General features: G+C 29.3%; 4 protein-coding genes across 8 annotated transcripts; 2 read left to right on the top strand and 2 right to left on the bottom strand.

The window, feature by feature from the left end:
- Positions 1-656: 656 nt before the first annotated feature.
- On the top strand, positions 657-7803 carry LOC122520543 (fatty acid hydroxylase domain-containing protein 2). 2 transcript variants are annotated; one of them, XM_043640632.1, is made up of 6 exons: positions 657-873; positions 4319-4448; positions 4524-4627; positions 4731-5058; positions 5133-5405; positions 5499-7803. In XM_043640632.1, exons 1-6 carry the CDS (start codon positions 849-851, stop codon positions 5656-5658), a joined length of 1020 nt encoding a protein of 339 aa, XP_043496567.1. In that variant the 5' UTR covers positions 657-848; the 3' UTR covers positions 5659-7803. The 2 variants fall into 2 exon arrangements, with proteins under 2 accessions (XP_043496567.1, XP_043496558.1); XM_043640623.1 differs by lacking the exon at positions 657-873 and adding an exon at positions 3152-3423.
- A 443-nt stretch (positions 7804-8246) lies between these two features.
- On the bottom strand, positions 8247-9561 carry LOC122520555 (putative uncharacterized protein DDB_G0290989). The gene is made up of 2 exons (XM_043640645.1): positions 9123-9561; positions 8247-9044 (listed from the first exon to the last, which is right to left on the bottom strand). Exons 1-2 carry the CDS (start codon positions 9351-9353, stop codon positions 8331-8333), a joined length of 945 nt encoding a protein of 314 aa, XP_043496580.1. The 5' UTR covers positions 9354-9561; the 3' UTR covers positions 8247-8330.
- A 235-nt stretch (positions 9562-9796) lies between these two features.
- On the top strand, positions 9797-17651 carry LOC122516029 (probable phosphorylase b kinase regulatory subunit alpha). 4 transcript variants are annotated; one of them, XM_043633567.1, is made up of 16 exons: positions 9797-10381; positions 10523-11022; positions 11101-11546; positions 11634-11949; positions 12032-12245; positions 12369-12478; positions 13289-13436; positions 13592-13770; positions 13849-13999; positions 14409-14704; positions 14780-15335; positions 15413-15465; positions 15527-15685; positions 15769-16026; positions 16138-16236; positions 17480-17651. In XM_043633567.1, exons 2-16 carry the CDS (start codon positions 10534-10536, stop codon positions 17525-17527), a joined length of 3522 nt encoding a protein of 1173 aa, XP_043489502.1. In that variant the 5' UTR covers positions 9797-10381; positions 10523-10533; the 3' UTR covers positions 17528-17651. The 4 variants fall into 4 exon arrangements, with proteins under 4 accessions (XP_043489502.1, XP_043489485.1, XP_043489476.1 ...); XM_043633550.1 differs by lacking the exons at positions 13289-13436; positions 17480-17651 and adding an exon at positions 12568-12715 and having other exon boundaries at positions 16138-16409; XM_043633541.1 differs by lacking the exon at positions 17480-17651 and having other exon boundaries at positions 9800-10381; positions 16138-16409.
- LOC122516047 (39S ribosomal protein L28, mitochondrial) lies at positions 16668-18184 on the bottom strand. Its single transcript, XM_043633580.1, has 6 exons — positions 17965-18184; positions 17684-17850; positions 17358-17616; positions 17147-17290; positions 16871-17061; positions 16668-16807 (listed from the first exon to the last, which is right to left on the bottom strand). Exons 1-6 carry the CDS (start codon positions 17983-17985, stop codon positions 16750-16752), a joined length of 840 nt encoding a protein of 279 aa, XP_043489515.1. The 5' UTR covers positions 17986-18184; the 3' UTR covers positions 16668-16749.
- Between the last annotated feature and the right edge of the window lie 674 nt (positions 18185-18858).

Below are 18858 nucleotides of genomic sequence, written 5' to 3'. Positions count from 1 at the left end.
GTAACGTAATAAAATTGACGCCCTAAAACTGCATTGTCAAATATAATTCATTTTATTTAACATTATTATTTTATTTGAATTTAAAAACTTTATTTGTCTTCATATAACTTATTTAATATTATAATATACGTTACAATGAAAAAGAAACAATTGTCAAAACACGATAATTTTTGAAATACTGATTGATTGTTATAATAAAAGTTTCCATTATACACCAACGTAATTGATTTTAAGCAATCAATTATAATCGATTAAAATTCATCGACAAAATTAATTATTTAATATCTAATATAATAACATTGCTTTTCTTTTAAATTAAAAGTAAACGATACTGTCCAATCGCGCACTTTTTCTCAGATAAACAAAACTCAAAGCGATTGGTCAATCGATTTTGGCGCGCTTTTTGTATGAAAACAAAATTGATGATCGATAATATTTGATATAAAAAAAAATAGAAAAAGATTTGATAACGATTCGCAATTCGAGAAAAGGTTATCGATAATAATGAGTCGTTGTGAATAATAACACATTTCATCTGTTCAAAATTTGAAAAAAATGTAAGATGAAGAAAAAATGGTACCATTAAACGTGATTCTGTGTACCTTTGATCGCAGGCGCGTTAAAATCGTGGGTGGTAGGGAGGAATTGGAGGTAAGGGAGGAAAGAGGAGAATCGCTTTCTGATGCTACGGCGCATCTGATGGTGACAGCCAAGTCTGTATTTACAAAATATTGACTAATACACGGTATCCGAGCTAGAAGTAGTTGAAACAAATGCGATCTTCTTGCTTCTTCGTCGCGTCTATACGTGAATATTTGGAATAAATATCGTGGACGTCGTCGATCGTGATGGACGTCCAAAGACAATGCAAAGGTAAAATAGAAGAAGTGCAATCTTCTCTCGCTATCTCTTTCTCTTTATGTACTTCTCTTTCTCTCTTTCTCTCTCTCTCTCTCTTTCTTTTTTTTTCCTTCTCTTTATGTACCTCTCTCTTTCTCTTTCTCTTTCTCTTTATATACCTCTCACTCTTACTCTCTCTTTCTCTCTCTCTGTACCTGTTTTTTTCTCTATATTTATCTGTTTCTCTTTCTCTTTTTCTTTTACTTTTATTTATCATATTTCCTCTTGAATTTTTTCTAAAAATTAATAGTGGGGAATATAGTGTCACGTAAATTAATAAATTAATCTTATTTCGTGGAAGGATTCTTTATTTTGTTTGTTTCTGATTGACGAAAGGGATGCATCTCATGTTTCAACATTTCTTTCTCTTCTTCTGTAAAATTTCATTCCTTTGACATTTATTTTATAATCCAGATCGCCACGGCGTCGTTGGCAGCAGCAGCACCGTTCTTGAGTGGGTTGTGTTTGTATATATATATGTGGGGGAAGTAAGGGGAGTAGAACGCACGGTTGAGAAGGAAGAGGGAAAGAATGAGGAGGTCAGAAAAGGATAGGTTGCGGATAAATAAACGAGCTCAGAAATCGATCGATTAATTACTCACGCGTTCAAATCCCCGAGCTTATTTATTATTTTTTTATTTTGTTTTTATTTTAATTCCCTCTCCTTCCATCTCCTATTATTATTTTTATTATTATTATTATTATTATTATTATTATTATTATTATTATTATTATCATTATTATTATTATCATTATTATTATTATTATTATTATCACTACCTACTACTACTATTATTATTATTATTTTTTTGTTTTTATTTTTTTTTTCACCAAGATGTTATAACGCAAAACTGTAGCATTATCTCAGCCGTTGTTACGTTCTTTAATAAAACGTAAAAGAACGAATATTTAACTTGTGACTTTTGCAATCCAATAGCTAATAAAAATTGTTTACTACTCATTGTGACATTTATGAATCGTTTTGCGTATTACATGTGCAAAGTGAATGTTTCGTGTTATTGTTATTGCGCTTATCTATACCATGTGACAACGTTTTATATTCTATGTATATTACTAATCTGCATTACACAATCTAAAACATCGGACTTTCATAATCACCAAGCAACGTCAACAAACAATAAAAATACGGTGATCGATCGATGATACGATAACAACAAATATTATGTTTTTTTTATCAATTCTTTTTTTATCCTAAACAATTTTTTGTTACATATTATAAATCAGAAAATTCAAATGATTTTCAACTAACATACACAGGTGATATCTGTAGACCAATGATATTAAATTCCGAGCATTGAACGTTTATTTATAATTCGTTGCATCAGTAGATTATATCGATTTCCTCTGCTAATAGTTTATACAAAGATCATCGATACACAGAAACAACTATTTTAACAATAAATTTAAACCATTTCATAAAATAATGCATTTTATTTGTGTATATTATTTTTGTATATTTTCCTGTACATTTTTCTGTATATTTACATACAGGATACCCCAAAAGTTATTTTACCAAGAAAGGAAAAAGAAATTAAAAAAATTACAAATACTTGATAAAAAAAAATTTATAATTTTTCAGTTCGGAAAGTGACTTTTGAAACATCCAAGTACGCACACTTATATATACTGTTAAACTTCAACCTTATTTAAGAATAACTTAATAATCAAAATCTTTCGAAATTCATGAAATAAATATATATGTATATATAATCTTTAAGTAAGACTTTAATTTTTAATGACCACGTTATTTAAATTATAAATTAACGAGAAAGAGATAACAAAAAAAATAAGAAAAACAAAAGCTAATATTTAAATATATTTCATAATAAAAATAATAAATTAATAAATTAATATTGTATAATATTAATCACGAAATAAAGAAACGTCTTTCCTTCATAAATTTTTATATTTATGAAGAAAAAAAATAAGTCAATAAATTCAAACATTTTGTTAAGAGTATAAAAAAGTCAATGACGTTTCACTGTCGAAATTAAATAATGATACTAAATAAAAAAAAGTAAAAAGAAAAGATAAAAAAATTGTAGAAGGGGGGAGCAAAGGTTCTTTCTCTCTCTCTTTCTCTCTCTCTCTCTCTTTTTCTGTTTGTCTGTCTCTGTATGTCTGTCTTTTTCTCTCTCTCTCTCTTTCTGTCTGTCTGTCTTTCTCTCTTCATCTCTCTCTCACTCTTCCAACTCTCTCGTTTGGTCTTTGTTGGCTGATGATGAACCACGAACAGCATACACGGTGTAGTGCGTTTCATTTAATGATACGATACTGTGTGCGAAATAACGAGCTTTGTATTTTGATCTCGTATTTTTATAGTTTTTATTCTATTACAATTTCGAAGATAAATTCATATTGTAGTGTAATATCAATTAGTTCCCTATAACGCGCGTAGTCGAATTATGTCGAGCATAGGTCTCTTAAACAAAATGTTTCGAAAGATAATCAAAAAGAAATCCCAGCAACAACAACAAGAGTGCGATTCAGCGCAATCGAAACGTGAGTCACGTAGAATCGTGAGAAATTCATTTAACACGTATTTATTTTTGTTGTTCTTTTTTTCGCTTATCGAAGAAATAATTTCTAATGAATTATTCTTTACGTTTTAATAAAATTGGACAATCGCTAACTTTCTTTTTCTTCGTTCCACCATATTGTTTCACTTTTCTCGTATCTATATCTCTATCTCTATCTATTTACTTATTATAAATAGTTCTTAATTCTATTTAATTTGCACGAGAATGATCTAGCAGAAAAAAATTACATGATTTATTACATTATATAATGTACAATATACGTATATATACAAAAGAAGTATAACTTCAAAGAAAATATATAATCATGAAATATTTTTATTATCTGTGAAATATAAATTAAAACGTTATACGATAATTCGTATAAGAAGAAAACAAATTATGAATTTAATTTTTCGTTTTCTCGGTTTTTCTAATTCGATCGTAAAAATTAATTCCCTTTTGATCCCGTATCGCATTTATCTACAAATATTATAAGCAATTAGAAGAATTAGCATTTCTATTTAAAATATCGATGTGTCGATCGATATATCGTTTTAATATCGATTCTATATGCTCTTCTAATTAAGTGATTTTTTTTTCAACTTGTTTCGCGTTAATTAGCTTCAGAACAAACGAATCGAAGAAATTTTTTATAAATAAAATATAAAATGAATAGAATGATAAAAATAATTGTTTATCTTATAAAATACTTTTATCGTCATTTGTAAAGTTTTGCAAATATATTTTATTTACCATTTCAGCTATCCACGATTAAATATTAATAATTTTCGATTTATTTATATTTAAGATGTAAAAAAAGAATCAATATTTCAAATTGTTTATCAATAATAATAATAAATCACTTGAAAATTTTTCAGTTACCAATCCAAGCGGAGATGCCGGCAAAAATCAAACTCCGCCTACGTTGCTTTCGAGCTTGAGAAGCGTTCTTTTCGTCATCGGAACTGTCGTTATTGGATTTGCTGCCGTTTGCAATTCGTTGACATGGTAAACAATATTTTTTCTTTTGACAACAAATTACGTGTTAAATGTCATATTTAATATTTTTACATCATATCATAGGCATCTCCAAAGATTTTGGGGCGCTTCCGGTGACTTTTGGCAAGCTCAATGGGACAAGATTTTGAATAAGTTTGGAGACGATCCTGTAACCTTATGGGTTTATGGTATAATAAAATAAAAAATAAAGAAAAACACCGCGTAATAATAATATATATTTATAATTAATATATATAAGTAAATTGTAAATATAGTATATTATTTATTTAGGGTCAATGGGATTGACGTTCATGGTTTACTGGATTTTTGGAGGCATTTATACGATCCTCGACGTTACAAATCGTCCGGCAGCTTTACGAAGATACAAGATACAACCAGGCACGAACGAGCCAGTCGACACGAGAGAACTCTGCAAAGTAATCGCTCAAGTATTGTTAAATCAGATAATCGTTGGACTTCCTATAGCATACTGCAGTTATCACTTTATGGAATGGCGCGGTTATCCCTCGGTAAGAGAATTGCCGACTTTTCACTGGGTGCTCGTCGAGATAGCCATTCATATATTGTTCGAGGAAATTGGATTTTACTATTCACATAGGTACACACGTTATTAAAGCCTGATATAATAGAAAAAGACATTTTTCCTATATATTTAATTTCATAATTATACAGATTCCTGCACAGCCGTTACCTGTACAAGTACATACACAAACAGCATCATGAATGGACTGCACCAGTAGCGGTAACAGCGTTGTACTGTCATCCTTTAGAACACATTGGCTCCAATTTGATTCCACCGTTTCTCGGTGTTTTCATCGTTGGCTCTCACGTAGCCACCGCATGGTTGTGGTTCTCACTTGCGATTCTTTCGACGTTGAATGCTCATTCTGGTTACCATTTACCGTTTTTCCCATCTCCAGAGGCACATGATTTTCATCACTTAAGGTAAGAATCATCTCTTTCTCGTTTTCTAAATATCTTAATTGCTTAACGTGATATCACGCCGATAATATAAATATACATGTTTATTTGTTTCAGATTTAATCAATGTTTTGGAGTATTAGGCGTTTTAGATCGTCTTCATGGAACGGATACTCAATTTCGTAATTCAAGGGCTTATCAACGACATGTGATGATGCTTAGTTTGGTACCTCCGAGAGAGGCATTTCCTGATGAAACTAAATATAAATCTAAATAAGAAGATAATATATTCGGTTGTATAAACGTGTCGAGATTAATCTTGAAACTAAACTTCCTGGTTCAGATCGGTATCGTCGAATAAGAAAAATAATAACGACGATTACTTCGGTTTGCATTTGACAAACGATTCTTCTTCGATCAATTTTAAAGAAGTTTCGAAACTCTACGATCGGTAAAATACCGATTCGTGAACTTGTTCAATCGTGCACAACCATAGGTCAGCGTGATCAATCGAGGCCTAATCTCGCTGAACTTTATCTATATAATTCGACGCATTCACGAGTCATTTAACCAAAATTTTTAAGATAATTCTATCTTTTTTGTTATTATGTGATAGTTGTAACGTTTATTTTTAAAGAGAAAAAGAAACAGAGAGAAAAAGAGAGAGAGAGAGAGAGAAAGAAAGAAAAAGAGATTTCTTTCGGCTGTAATTACATGCACAACAACTTATACTATTTTTTTACTTTTCCTTTCAACAACAAAATATATTCGAATGTATAATTTGATATAAATCGTTTTGTCTATGATAAGGAAAAAATTCCTCTTGAACATAATTGGACGGATTTTTAATTATTAGTGTAAACGTTTGTTATAAAACGATAATGTAAATTTTTGTTTAAACCATTAACGCGAAAACACGAGATCGTCGCGACACAAAGCGAATCATCGTGAACAAAAGTAACATAATTATAAAAATAACATTCTCTAAAAACTGTCGGATCGATAGATTGCGTTAATCGTTCCAACTAATAAGCTGTTAATATTAAACTTGACTTTATGACAAATACTATTTTTATATTTATTTTATCGTAGTTTATATATAATCAATGACTTAACGATTTCAATGTATTCCACGTTAAGTTTGCAGTAATTTTTTCGTAGCAAATTTATTAGTTAGGTGGTTATAGCTTGTGCATAACTATTAAATACTATATTAGCTTTATACGTTTGAGGTTCATTAAAATTAATTGAAAATTGCTTATATATAAACGTACTATGTAGTACAAAATGTACAGAATGTCATCGCCGAAACTATAATTTTGGATGATCGAACTTGAACGATATATCCATATTTTAAAACTGATTGTATATTTTATTTTTATTTTCATTATTTTATTTTATTTTATTTTATAGTTTCTGCTTTTAAAAATATGCTGTTCGAAATAATACGACTTATGAGATTCAATATATACTGTATTCTCAGTAAACATTATGACAATTGATTAATGATATATTTTGCAATAATGCATAGTATCTAATATTCTATAAGAAAAAAAGCATTATTCTTTGCAAGTTAATACGGAGGATGACATTAATCATCTTTCTCACAATAGTTGTCTGTTAATGGATGTACAATATGTGATTTACATATAATGACATGTCACTGGATTTATGTACCTACACACAAAAAGCTTAATAATAAAAATCTTAAGAAATTTCGTCTATAAAAAAAGAAAAAAAAAAAAAAGAAAAATAGAGAGAATGCAAATTTTATAACACTTACACAAATCTTTTTTGTCATTTATGTGCGCTTGTTGTCTTAATTAAAAATATATATTAAATGGGTTAAATCATTAAATATAATCGTGCTTGTAAGTATCTATATTTCATAACAATATTGATAAATTTTTTACATATACACATGTATAAAAATAATTATTATTGCTTTTTTCATACTTAGACAAAATATAACCTTCATAAATAACAATTTTGAAAACTTTACAATGGACGCAACCCATAAATCATTGATAGGTTTTGCAACAATATAAGACAATTATCGAACATTGTCAATAGAACACATTTACTTATGGCAATAGTTCAATGTATGTACACAACATGAGCCTTTTTCGTGTTATTTCTAACAAAAAGAATAGCATGTAAAAAATATGTAAAAATCAAATTAATACAAGTAAATGCAACAATGATACTACATTAATATTATCAATTACATACTTCTTTGGTCAAATCTATGCACCATACTTCAATTTAAAAACCAACATTGAGTATATTTTGTCTTATTTTACAACAATCTGTCGTAATTATATTTATAAGTTGAAGGGCAAGGTCTTGTTGAATAATGCCGTTATTGTCTACTTTGATGTATGAGAATGCAATATATCTTTGCATTATATTCTACTAAAAATAGTTTTATATTTTTATCTTCATAATATCATTATTGTTCATTTATATTCCTGGGTATATAGCAGGTAAATTTGGCTAATTTTTATAAAGCCTTTCTTTTAATAGAAGATTAACATATTAGACATCCAACAGTTATACTGTAATGACCGTTCTGAGAGAGATTTGATTCATTATTAATTTAATTATTTTTTTTATATATACAATTGAAATTTTCTTTTCTTATTATTGACATTGCCTTTCCTTCTCTTAGTTAATTTTTTTTATGGCATTGCTTTTTTGACACAATCGAATTCTACATAACTGTTATAATAAACAAAATCTCAAAAAAATGTTGTCAACCAATATCATACATATATATATATATATGTCAATATAGAATAAATCTAATCAAATTATATAAAAATTTTCTTTGATTATGTTTAGAGAACAAAATATAACAAAATATAACGATAAAGCAGTTTAACTGTATACTATGTATATTACAAAATCTTATTGCAAGGATCAATTTCAGATATATTCCTTCGTTACCTAATCATTATACATTCCATCAATAAGAAAGTCCATCCTTCGGTAGTGCCTCTTATCCCAACAGTCTTTACCTCGGTTATAAAGAAAGAAACTAGCTATACCCAATATTGGAAGTGCTACAATGGTAATAGCAATAGGTATGATATAGTCAATTTTTCTTGGCATTCCTAATGGAGAACCTTTTGTTGGTGATGGAGGTATAGGCTTATTTGGATCTGCTGAACCTCCACCCATTGTCACAGTTGGTTTTGGGTTTGGTTTATGTTTGTTCGCAGGTGGCATTATAGAAGTAACTGTATCATTTAGTTTTTTTTCTGATATATCTGGTACACGTAGTACAGTAGTATTCATATTATTCAATTGTGTAATATTGCTGACTACTTTTGTAGAGATATCTTCAATTTTAGAATTATTTACATTATTATTATTATTATTATTATTATTATTATTATTATTATTATCATGTTCTATTTTAACATTGCTAACAGTTGTTTGATCAGAAGTTAAATATCCTCTTTTCCTATCCAAAACTGGCAGATCTTTTTCAGTTGTCATGGCTTGACTAACATTCTCATTGTTTACAGATACATTATCAACCGTCATTGATGAAGAATTATTTTTGGCAATTACTTTCTGATTGAATATCGATGATTTCACGGACGGTAAATTTGAGATTGGACCACCTTCTGTTTGTACGAAACTAATATTTTTTTCCTACAATTATATAAAAATATGTTTTCAACATGATACTTGTGTTACGTCAAATGACATACAAATTGAAGTTTACCATACTTTATAATCCTTGGTGCTAATGGATGGAAAGTTCGTTGTTAATGGTATAACCGGTTCAACATTTTTTTGTATTAAGGTAGTCAAAGTATTCGAATTATTTGAATTCGAGGAAAGTTTATTTGACCCATCACCATCTGTTTGTGTTTCGTTATTGGCAGACGAGGTTAAACCAGATGTAATGCATAGTAACAGTAGAATTTTCTTTAAATTAATCATCTTTATGTAGCTCATAGTTATTAATTTTATAAATGTTATCGAGGCCAAAACGATCTTTAATTTTAACAGTAGAACTGCAAAATTTATTTAAAACATATATATAAAAACTAAAAAAAGTGGTTCGCGACCACTGCAAAAACGTCTACTCCATATCCACTTTGCAGCTAACTGCCTTTGAAATTAACTCCGAATCAAATTGTTGCGCAAAACAGCAAAACCAAATCATTAAGGCTCGTTCGCAGATCCGCGACATTAGCACTTTTATTCGATTCTCAAGTTATTCACACGATCACTCTGATCGTTTTCTAATTCGTCAAGATTTATTAAAAACATTAAAATTTATTAAGGTCTATTGTAATTCGATTTCAATAATTTTTTAATTCGATATAGAAAAGTACAAATTGTTTTTTTACTGATTGTTTAGTAAATAAATTTGAAATTATATACTTTCCCGCTTTGTATCGATTTTCTTTCTTTTTCTTTTTTTTGCTTGTACAAATTCTGTATCTCGAGAGAACACGTGCACATTTGAAATATTTAACTCTTTTCTACAGTAGAAGGAAATGAATAAAGAGGGAAAGAAATTTGTGGTTATAAAATTCAATAATTGTTTTCTTTCTTGTGAATATTTGAATAGAAAATAAAGATATAACTGTATAACGCGTTAATCGTTTCGGTAAATCTTTTACAATTGGATACGTCATCAAACGAATTGAGCAAAGAACAGAGATCTAAAAAGGCGTACGAATATAGTCAATGTCACTTTATGTGCAGTTGGACAAAGTCATCGTAGAACGGATCTAAAATCTAGGAAAGAAGTTTTTACTATTAGTGCCGTATTTGACATTCGTTTCACTTTTTATTATTTAATATTACAATTATCAATACATTTTTCCAATAAATAGGACCATTTCGTGATATTAAAAAAGTAATTAGAATGTGTTTGTTAAAATATTCTCGAATAACAATTCCTCTAATATAATACGCATTTGGAAGTAAAATAATATTTTCAGTTGTTACGTTAAAGTGTTTATATTAAAGAGGTATGTTTATATAATGATAATAATTTTTTGTTAACCTTTATGCTATTTCTATAAAATACAATATTCTGATAAAAATTAATAAATATGCAAATAATATATGACACAATGTGGCATTATATAATCAGGAGTTAAATGTTACAGTTTTTAAACACATGAAGATGCGTAGTAGAAGCAATTCTGGCGTCCGTTTGGACTATTACCAGAGAATAGTTCATAAGATTATTATGAACCACCAAAACCCTGTTACTGGTCTTTTTCCTGCAAGCAGCGACAATAATCATGCATGGGTTCGTGATAATATTTATTGTATCCTCGCTGTTTGGGGACTTTCAATGGCATATAAAAAGATAGCTGACGTCGATGAAGATAGAGCAAAAACTTATGAATTAGAACAAAGTTGCGTTAAATTAATGAGAGGTTTACTTATGGCTATGATGCAGCAAAAAGATAAAGTTGAAAAGTTTAAATCTAGTCAAAATCCTCTTGATGCCTTACATGCTAAATACAGTTCTGTTAATGGACAGTCTGTTGTCGGAGATAACGAATGGGGTCATTTACAAATAGATGCTACTTCTCTATATCTTTTGGTACTTGCTCAGATGACAGCATCTGGCTTACAAATTGTATTTAATCTTGACGAGGTAAGTACTTAGAATTTTTAATGATACTATTAATTAACGTTACCTATTTCATTTACTTATCTGTGCTTGTATACGTAGGTTGCTTTTATACAAAATTTAGTATTTTACATTGAATCAGCTTATTGTACTCCTGATTACGGGATTTGGGAAAGAGGTGATAAAACTAACCATGGTTTACCTGAATTAAATGCTAGCAGTATTGGAATGGCAAAAGCTGCAATGGAAGCTTTGAACGAATTAGATTTGTTTGGTGCTAGAGGTGGACCTACTTCCGTAATTCATGTATTAGCTGATGAAGCACAAAAGTGCCAAGCTGTTTTACAATCCATGTTACCTAGAGAATCAAATTCTAAAGAATTGGATAGTGGATTATTGTCTATAATAAGTTTCCCTGCATTTGCGGTAGATGAACCTAATTTAATACAACTAACAAGAGAAGCGATAACAAGTAAATTACAAGGACGTTATGGATGTAAGAGATTTTTACGTGATGGGTATAGAACACCAAAGGAAGATCCTAACAGGTATAATAAGATATAACAGAAATGTTTAATATGGTAATGACAATTTTAAACGTAATTTTATATTAATATTATATATATAATTTACAGATTATATTACGAACCATGGGAACTACGCATGTTTGAAAATATAGAATGCGAATGGCCATTATTTTTTTGTTATTTAATATTAGATTATTGTTTCCAAGGAAATAAAGAAGCAGTAGCAGAGTACTCAAAGTTACTCGAACAAATAACGATTAAGGCAGATGATGGAATGAGATTAGTTCCTGAGTTATATTCAGTTGCACCTGAAAATGTTGCAGCAGAATATACTCAGCCTGGTAGTCAACCTCGCATAGCTTTAGGTAGATATCCATTTATGTGGGCACAATCTCTTTACATTTTGGGCAAATTATTGCAAGAAGTAAGTATAGTTATAATTCTTCTATATGTGAAAAAAAATGTGTTTAATTTTATTGGTCGATATTTGATTATGCTTTGAACAGGGCTTTCTAGCAGTGGGTGAATTAGATCCACTGAATCGACGTTTATGCAGTGAAAAAAAACCGGATGTTGTGGTTCAAGTTGTTATTTTGGCAGAAGATGCAGAGATTAGAGAAAAAATTGCACAACATGATATTCATGTCCAAACCATCGCAGAAGTAGCGCCAATAGAAGTGCAACCAGCAAAAGTACTTAGTCATTTATATACTTATTTAGGTAATTAAAATAATAGATATTTAATGCAATATTTCAAGCATGTTATAATTACTACTATATTGAATATATAATAAAAAAGTATATATATATATAAAATATTAAATAAACAATTTATATTTTCAGGACGAAATAAAAAGTTAGGATTATCTGGCCGTAAATCAAGAGATGTTGGAATCCTGAGTACCAGTAAATTGTATTCTCTGCACGATAAAATATTTGCATTCACACCACAGGTTAGTACCTGAATGTCCGTAGATCTTCTTCACCATTCTATTCTTGTTTCTTTTCTTATGTTGCTTGTTGTTCTTGCACCAAACATTAGTTGACAGATATGACCCGCTTCTACATCGCATCGGACTATGAGCTCATGATTGACATATTCAAAGGCGAAATTAATTTCTTGAAGTCTAGCTGGCAGAATATGTTGGGCCGGCCTCTTGTGGTCATGCCCCTCAAGAACGTTCATCTAGGTACAGTAACGTATTGTCTGAAAGCCATAGTTTTGATCTTTGTTATTGTCTTCCTCACATATTACGAAAAATATTAAGATGACCTTTGATATTGTGAGAAGTCTTGTATTTCTTAATTGTGGAGGTGTAGACGATAGGTTCCTGGTATTCTGATAACATTTTTGTTTACAAAATTCTGATCTTTCTATAAAAGAAAATTCATTCCCCGTTTTATTTACATCACGTCTGTCTGCATGTTTGCATTTGTTTTTTGCCGTCAATCTTGCTGAATGGCTATAGTTGTTATAATAACTTTTCATCAGTGAAGATTAAATTAAGTATTATCTGTTTTATGATATACTAACTATTATAATTTTGTTTTTAAAAAGATGACTGTTTATAATATTTTGAGCAAAAGCTGCTAATGTTAAAATAACTTACAAAATCAAGTAATGATTTGAAAAAAAAACAAATTGCAATTCATTTAACATAAAAGAAACAATCATAGAAAAATCATAGTCTCTTAAATTTGGTTAGAAACATTCGCAGATGGCTTATGTGTTTGGTGGTGTGCGCGTTTGTTGCATGTGTTAGAACTTTGACGCGGAGGAATACTACACAACAAACGATGCGGCTCTCCTTGCGAATACTTTTACAACCAACTTGGCCTTCCTGACCATCAACTGGAAGCAAATGCTGGGCAGGCCTACCATAACACTAGTTGCTACTCATAATCATTTAGGTACGACCTTGGCAGCTTTAGATCATCATAAGAAAAAGTAGTCAATATAACAAGATCTACTTTTGAATAGCTTCTAGTCGTCAAATAGTGCTGTTTATTATATGATTGCATTTTGTCCAATTTGTAAGATTCAACAAAAATATTTATCATTACAGATCAAGGAAAAATACCATTGGCAATGATAACTACTATGAAAAAATTGAAAAGTGGTTATATAAATGGTACTAGGGTATCACTGGGAAATCTAAATGATTTTCTTAATACATCATGTATTACGAATTTGAGCTTCTTAGGTAGTTCAGAAGATGGACGTCCTGATAAACTTAATCCTCAGGTTAATACTATATGTTATGAACATATAAATATCAATTGATAAATGGGGAAATGGTAAAAACTTTTCTTGTCTTCTTAGGTTCAACAATATTTAGATGAACACTTAATGCGTGCTTTTCCTCATCGCACTGGTCTTCTTAACAAGCCGGTGGTTAGAACTGGAAAAAATTTGAGACGAAGAATGTCTGTTAAAGGTGCCATTAAAAAGACACGATCTATAGCTGTTGAACGTAAGTAAAAGCAAATATTATTAAGTTAACTCATTGAAGATACTTTTAACTTTCTAAAAGTTTTATTGCATGTTGCCTGAAAGAAGAACTATTAACGATTTTATAATACATTTCTTCTGTTACGGGTCCCCGTCATACTCTGAGAATGTAAGTGTTCTAACTATAATATTTACTAATTTCTTTTCTATTTTAATTCTAATAAGTTTAATATATATATATACACTTGTAAGTGTGATATGTTGTGTGTGTGTGTGTGTATGTATGTATGTATGTATGTATGTAATTATATTAAAGAAATCTTATATCTTAATAGAGTGATATTAACAGAGATATAACATAGTGATATTACTAGATGCAATATAATTATATGTTATATTATATATTAATATATAATGTAAATTTTTTTTAGCTGAAATTTTCGGAATGACGGCAGAAGATCGTAGACCGTCTGCTGCTATAATAAACTTAAATCCATTTATTGAAGTGACAGATACAACTTTGAGTCCAAGTTCGACGCAACCTCCATACACCGATCGTACACCATCTCCTACGGAAGATATTCGGATATGGAGAACTACTGGAAAAAGTCATAAATCTCGAGCCATATCTGAGACACAATATGCTGATACAGAAGTTGAAGAATTATTAACAATGCTTCGCGAGACTGAGAGTCTTGAAGAACAGGGAGACATATTACAATATCTTGTTAGTTTATTGTTTAACATATTGTTCCTTTTTTTATTTTCATTTATAAAATTTATAATTTTATATGCATTATAGGTCGATTCACAAGGACTTTATTTCAATACGGGCATGGTAGAAGAAGGTCATCCAGTATTAGTAAAAGACTTATTAAAGGATCTTTATGAAAAAGCATGTCAACAAAAAATGTGGGGCATTGTTCGTCACTCTGCTGGTATGCTAGGAAAAAGAGTAGAAGATTTAGCAAAAGCTGTCACAGACTTGTTAGTACGACAAAAACAAGTTACTGTTGGAATGCCACCAAGCAATGAGCATACGATTGTAGCTCCGTTACCCGAGAATGAATTAAGATCTTTGATTCATCAAGCATATGGAGATGATGAATCCACAGCTATGTTAACACAGGAATTGCTTGTATATTTAGCTATGTTTATTAGAACGGAACCGCAGTTATTTCATGAAATGTTGAGGCTTAGGGTTGGCTTAATTATTCAAGTAATGGCCACGGAATTGTCAAGAACATTGATTTGTACGGGTGAAGAAGCTTCTGAACATTTGTTGAATTTATCTCCATTTGAAATGAAAAATCTTTTACATCATATCATGAGCGGAAAAGAATTTGCGATAAGTAGTGGTAAGTTTCCTTAAATTTTTATTAGGAACAAAATTAATCCGATAATATAATATTTTAATGTTTTATTGCTTTTGCAGTTGGAAGAGGTAATTTTTCTATCATCAGTTGCAAATCAAGTAGAGTGAGCAAGGTAAATAAATTTGATTTAAATAATCAATGTAAAATATAAAATTATAACGACATTTTTTTAGAAATCTCAGATTGGTGGATTTTTAAGTCCCGATCAAACAGATAGCAGTGAAACTGAACCTGATCGCCAAGGACAATGGTTACGAAGGCGTAGATTAGATGGTGCACTTAACAGAGTACCACGAGGTTTCTATCCACGAGTTTGGCAAGTTTTAGAAAGGGTATATTTTAAAAATTTTAATATGTATGTATATATACTAACTTATTTATTTATTAACTTTTTATTATTATGACTTTTTTCTAGTGTCAAGGTTTAGCTATAGAGGGACGTGTTCTTCCTCAAAATCTTACTCAAGAAATGACACCAGGTGAATTAAAATTTGCTTTAGCAGTAGAGACAGTTTTAAACACCATACCGCAACCAGAATATCGTCAACTTGTTGTTGAAGCTTTAATGGTATTAACATTAGTAACTGAACATAATGCAGTAGCTTCTTTAGGAGGTCTTATTGCTGTTGAACATTTAGTACATAAGGCAAATGCTATCTTTTTGGAAGATCAGGTATGGAATACTGTGGCTATTAATTTGAATATTTATGAATATATAATAATAATAATAATAATATATCATATTATATTATGCATAGAATTCTAATCAATATATCATCTTTAGATGAAAGTTGATGGTGATGCTACTCTCTGTTGTGCCAAACCGAAAGAACAGCGTGAAACAACTGCATTGGGAAATCTTCTGTGTGGAGGAGCAGCTTACGTATGCCAACACTTTTATGATAGTGCTCCTAGTGGTAGTTTTGGAACAATGACATACATTACCAGAGCTGTAGCATCATTATTAGATTGCTTGCCAAAAGATGGTGATGTAGAATGTTCAATATCATAGTTTTATTATTGTTTACGTCAAAGGAAGTTTAGTAAATTTTGTTTCAAATTTGAAATTTTTCTTAGAAAATTTCTTTCATATTTAGGGTACAATATACATATATATGTGAATTTTGAATTTTATTTTGTTTTATCTTTCTCTATAGGAAAGTTTTAAATAACTACAGGTTTTAATAATTTCGTAATAATGAAAGTTCTTAAAAATCGATTTTAACATCATATAAAGAACACTTTATATCACCACGAATAATTTAAAAATCTAATACCAATAAATTTGTATTGTGTAAAAATAAGAAAACATTGTTTGGGTATTACGTTTACTTGAAATACTTTCCTTTTTCTTTTACTATTTACAAAATATCCATTATCAAGTTAAAAATATTATTTATTTGGTTTCTGATGTCTTTTGAAATGGATTCCATTTGGATAACCATGAACCGTCCCTATAAAAATTATGTTTAGTTAAAAGTTTAAATGTTCAGAAAGATTATTTATGCAATACGTACTTTTTATCTGGTAAACTGACATCAACACCCTGTACTTCTTCAATATTGTTTTCTTTAAGTTTAGCTATTAATTCAGATCTGTATTTAATTTTTAATGGTTCGACTATAGTCTGTTCTTTTTGCAAATTAATGTATTTTTTACACGCGTCCTTAAACGTTAAGCCATACCATTCAATTTCTGCTCGTGTATACTAAAAAGTGAAAGATAATACAAATAAAGATATTTTCAAAGTTATATATATATATATAAAGCAGTTAACAAATATAATAACTTACTGAAGATAAATATTGCGAATATTTGTTATATACTTCTTCTCGTTTGGCTTCATCATTTGGATATAATGTTTTATCTGCTAATGCAATAAGTATTTCTCGCTTTAGTTTCACAGCGAGATTTGATTTCAAGTCGCACGCTGGAGTCTAGGAAATGAATTATAATTTTATTTGCTAATATTTTCCTAATACTTTCTTATACCCTAATACATACCTTCAATAAATAATGATCAAATCCATAATTTTCATGAATTAAATTAATAGTTCTCAATGTAATGACAGTTCTTATATATGTATCCAAAACTTCACTATAGAGTATTGATCTCCTTAATACAGGAAACCAAAAATGAGGACTTCTGCGATTATATTTTCCACGTTTCATGAACCCTTGGACTATAGCTTCACCACCTAATATAAACTGATCAAATTCTTTTGGATACTTCAGAGGAATCGGTATATTTTGTACCGGATATCTACAATAAAACAAATGATAAATATTCTTTTAAAAGTTTGATAAGTTGACTTTTTTTTTAAACATACACTTCTCCTGTTTTTTCATTTCTAGTATATTTTCCCTCCTCTTTTATGTAATGAACCGCAGTGGGTTGTTGAATTTTCCATTCTTTCCAAAATTTTTTATATTCTTCTGGTAGAGCTGCTCCTATTCCTTTAGTCCATCGATTTGGTTTTGGAAAATAATATAATGACTAAAATCGGATAAGAACTTATTATATAATTTAAATTAAAACATTATTCTCACTCATATATTTTATCTAATTAGGATATATAAATTATAGTTTTATTTGCAATTATTATCTTACCTGTAATTTAGTGGCAGACATATTTTTGGAGGTTATAGAATTTCTAATTTAAAAAAACTTTTACTCTATAATTATATAATAATATATGGATTTTAATTCCGTGTTACGAAAAATTATTTCATGAATATTCGTAATACAAGAAATATTAAATTACACTGACACCATTCGATAACAAAACTTCTTCTTGCCCGATACTAAAAGAATTTTGATTGGATTGAACGGTAGATGGCGTTCGAGTTGTATGCAACTGGTGCTGCTTCTACCGGTGGCTAAAAGAATGAAATTTACGTAATCGTTGTAATTTAAATTTATCGGATAACTTTCTATAGAAGTATATATAAATATTTATATATAAATATAGACATATATTTAATAATAAATACGGAATAAAGTTTATGTTAACACGTTTTTAAATAATTAATTAAGCGAGTAGATAACTCGACGAATATTTACGAGAAGATACGAACCGGTAAGTATATTTTTTTTCTAAAGATTTATCGATAATTTGTTTATATACTGTATTGTCAGTTAATTATATACACAAAAAAAACATAATTGATTGCCACATTATAATAATTTATTTAAACATTTATACACCTATAATGTTCCACAGTCTTGCAAGTAGTTGCTACTATATGATATACGTATACATATGCACATATTATATATATATATACTACGTATATATGTATATATAATTTTGTCAATACATATAATTTGTTTGTATATATTATAATATAATTATATAATATTACATACATATAATATATATAGTCGTGAATGTTATAATATGATAACATATATATTACAATATACATTATACAAATACTAAATTATAAATTATATATATGCATATATATATAATATACATATATATATTTTCCTCTTCTCATC

The sequence above is a fragment of the Polistes fuscatus genome, unplaced genomic scaffold (assembly GCF_010416935.1).
Source record: "Polistes fuscatus isolate 324 unplaced genomic scaffold, CU_Pfus_HIC Scaffold1, whole genome shotgun sequence".
NCBI classification, from domain to species: domain Eukaryota; kingdom Metazoa; phylum Arthropoda; class Insecta; order Hymenoptera; family Vespidae; genus Polistes; species Polistes fuscatus.
Note: the sequence above shows the minus strand (reverse complement) of the source record. Positions and strands in the feature narration are given on the sequence as shown.

Excerpts from the sequence above, each read along its gene's own strand:
- LOC122520543 (XM_043640623.1), top strand. The coding sequence starts at position 3,327 with ATGTCGAGCATAGGTCTCTTAAACAAAATGTTTCGAAAGATAATCAAA. Across the intron at positions 4,628-4,730 it reads TGTAACCTTATGGGTTTATG|GGTCAATGGGATTGACGTTC; the intron begins GTATAATAAAAT and ends TTATTTATTTAG. Across the intron at positions 5,406-5,498 it reads CATGATTTTCATCACTTAAG|ATTTAATCAATGTTTTGGAG; the intron begins GTAAGAATCATC and ends TATTTGTTTCAG.
- LOC122520555 (XM_043640645.1), bottom strand. The coding sequence starts at position 9,353 with ATGAGCTACATAAAGATGATTAATTTAAAGAAAATTCTACTGTTACTA. Across the intron at positions 9,045-9,122 it reads TTAGCACCAAGGATTATAAA|GAAAAAAATATTAGTTTCGT; the intron begins GTATGGTAAACT and ends ATATAATTGTAG.
- LOC122516029 (XM_043633550.1), top strand. The coding sequence starts at position 10,534 with ATGAAGATGCGTAGTAGAAGCAATTCTGGCGTCCGTTTGGACTATTAC. Across the intron at positions 11,547-11,633 it reads CCAAAGGAAGATCCTAACAG|ATTATATTACGAACCATGGG; the intron begins GTATAATAAGAT and ends TATAATTTACAG. Across the intron at positions 14,705-14,779 it reads GAGACATATTACAATATCTT|GTCGATTCACAAGGACTTTA; the intron begins GTTAGTTTATTG and ends TATGCATTATAG.
- LOC122516047 (XM_043633580.1), bottom strand. The coding sequence starts at position 17,985 with ATGTCTGCCACTAAATTACAG. Across the intron at positions 17,617-17,683 it reads AATGAAAAAACAGGAGAAGT|ATATCCGGTACAAAATATAC; the intron begins GTATGTTTAAAA and ends GTTTTATTGTAG. Across the intron at positions 17,291-17,357 it reads TTGATCATTATTTATTGAAG|ACTCCAGCGTGCGACTTGAA; the intron begins GTATGTATTAGG and ends TTCATTTCCTAG.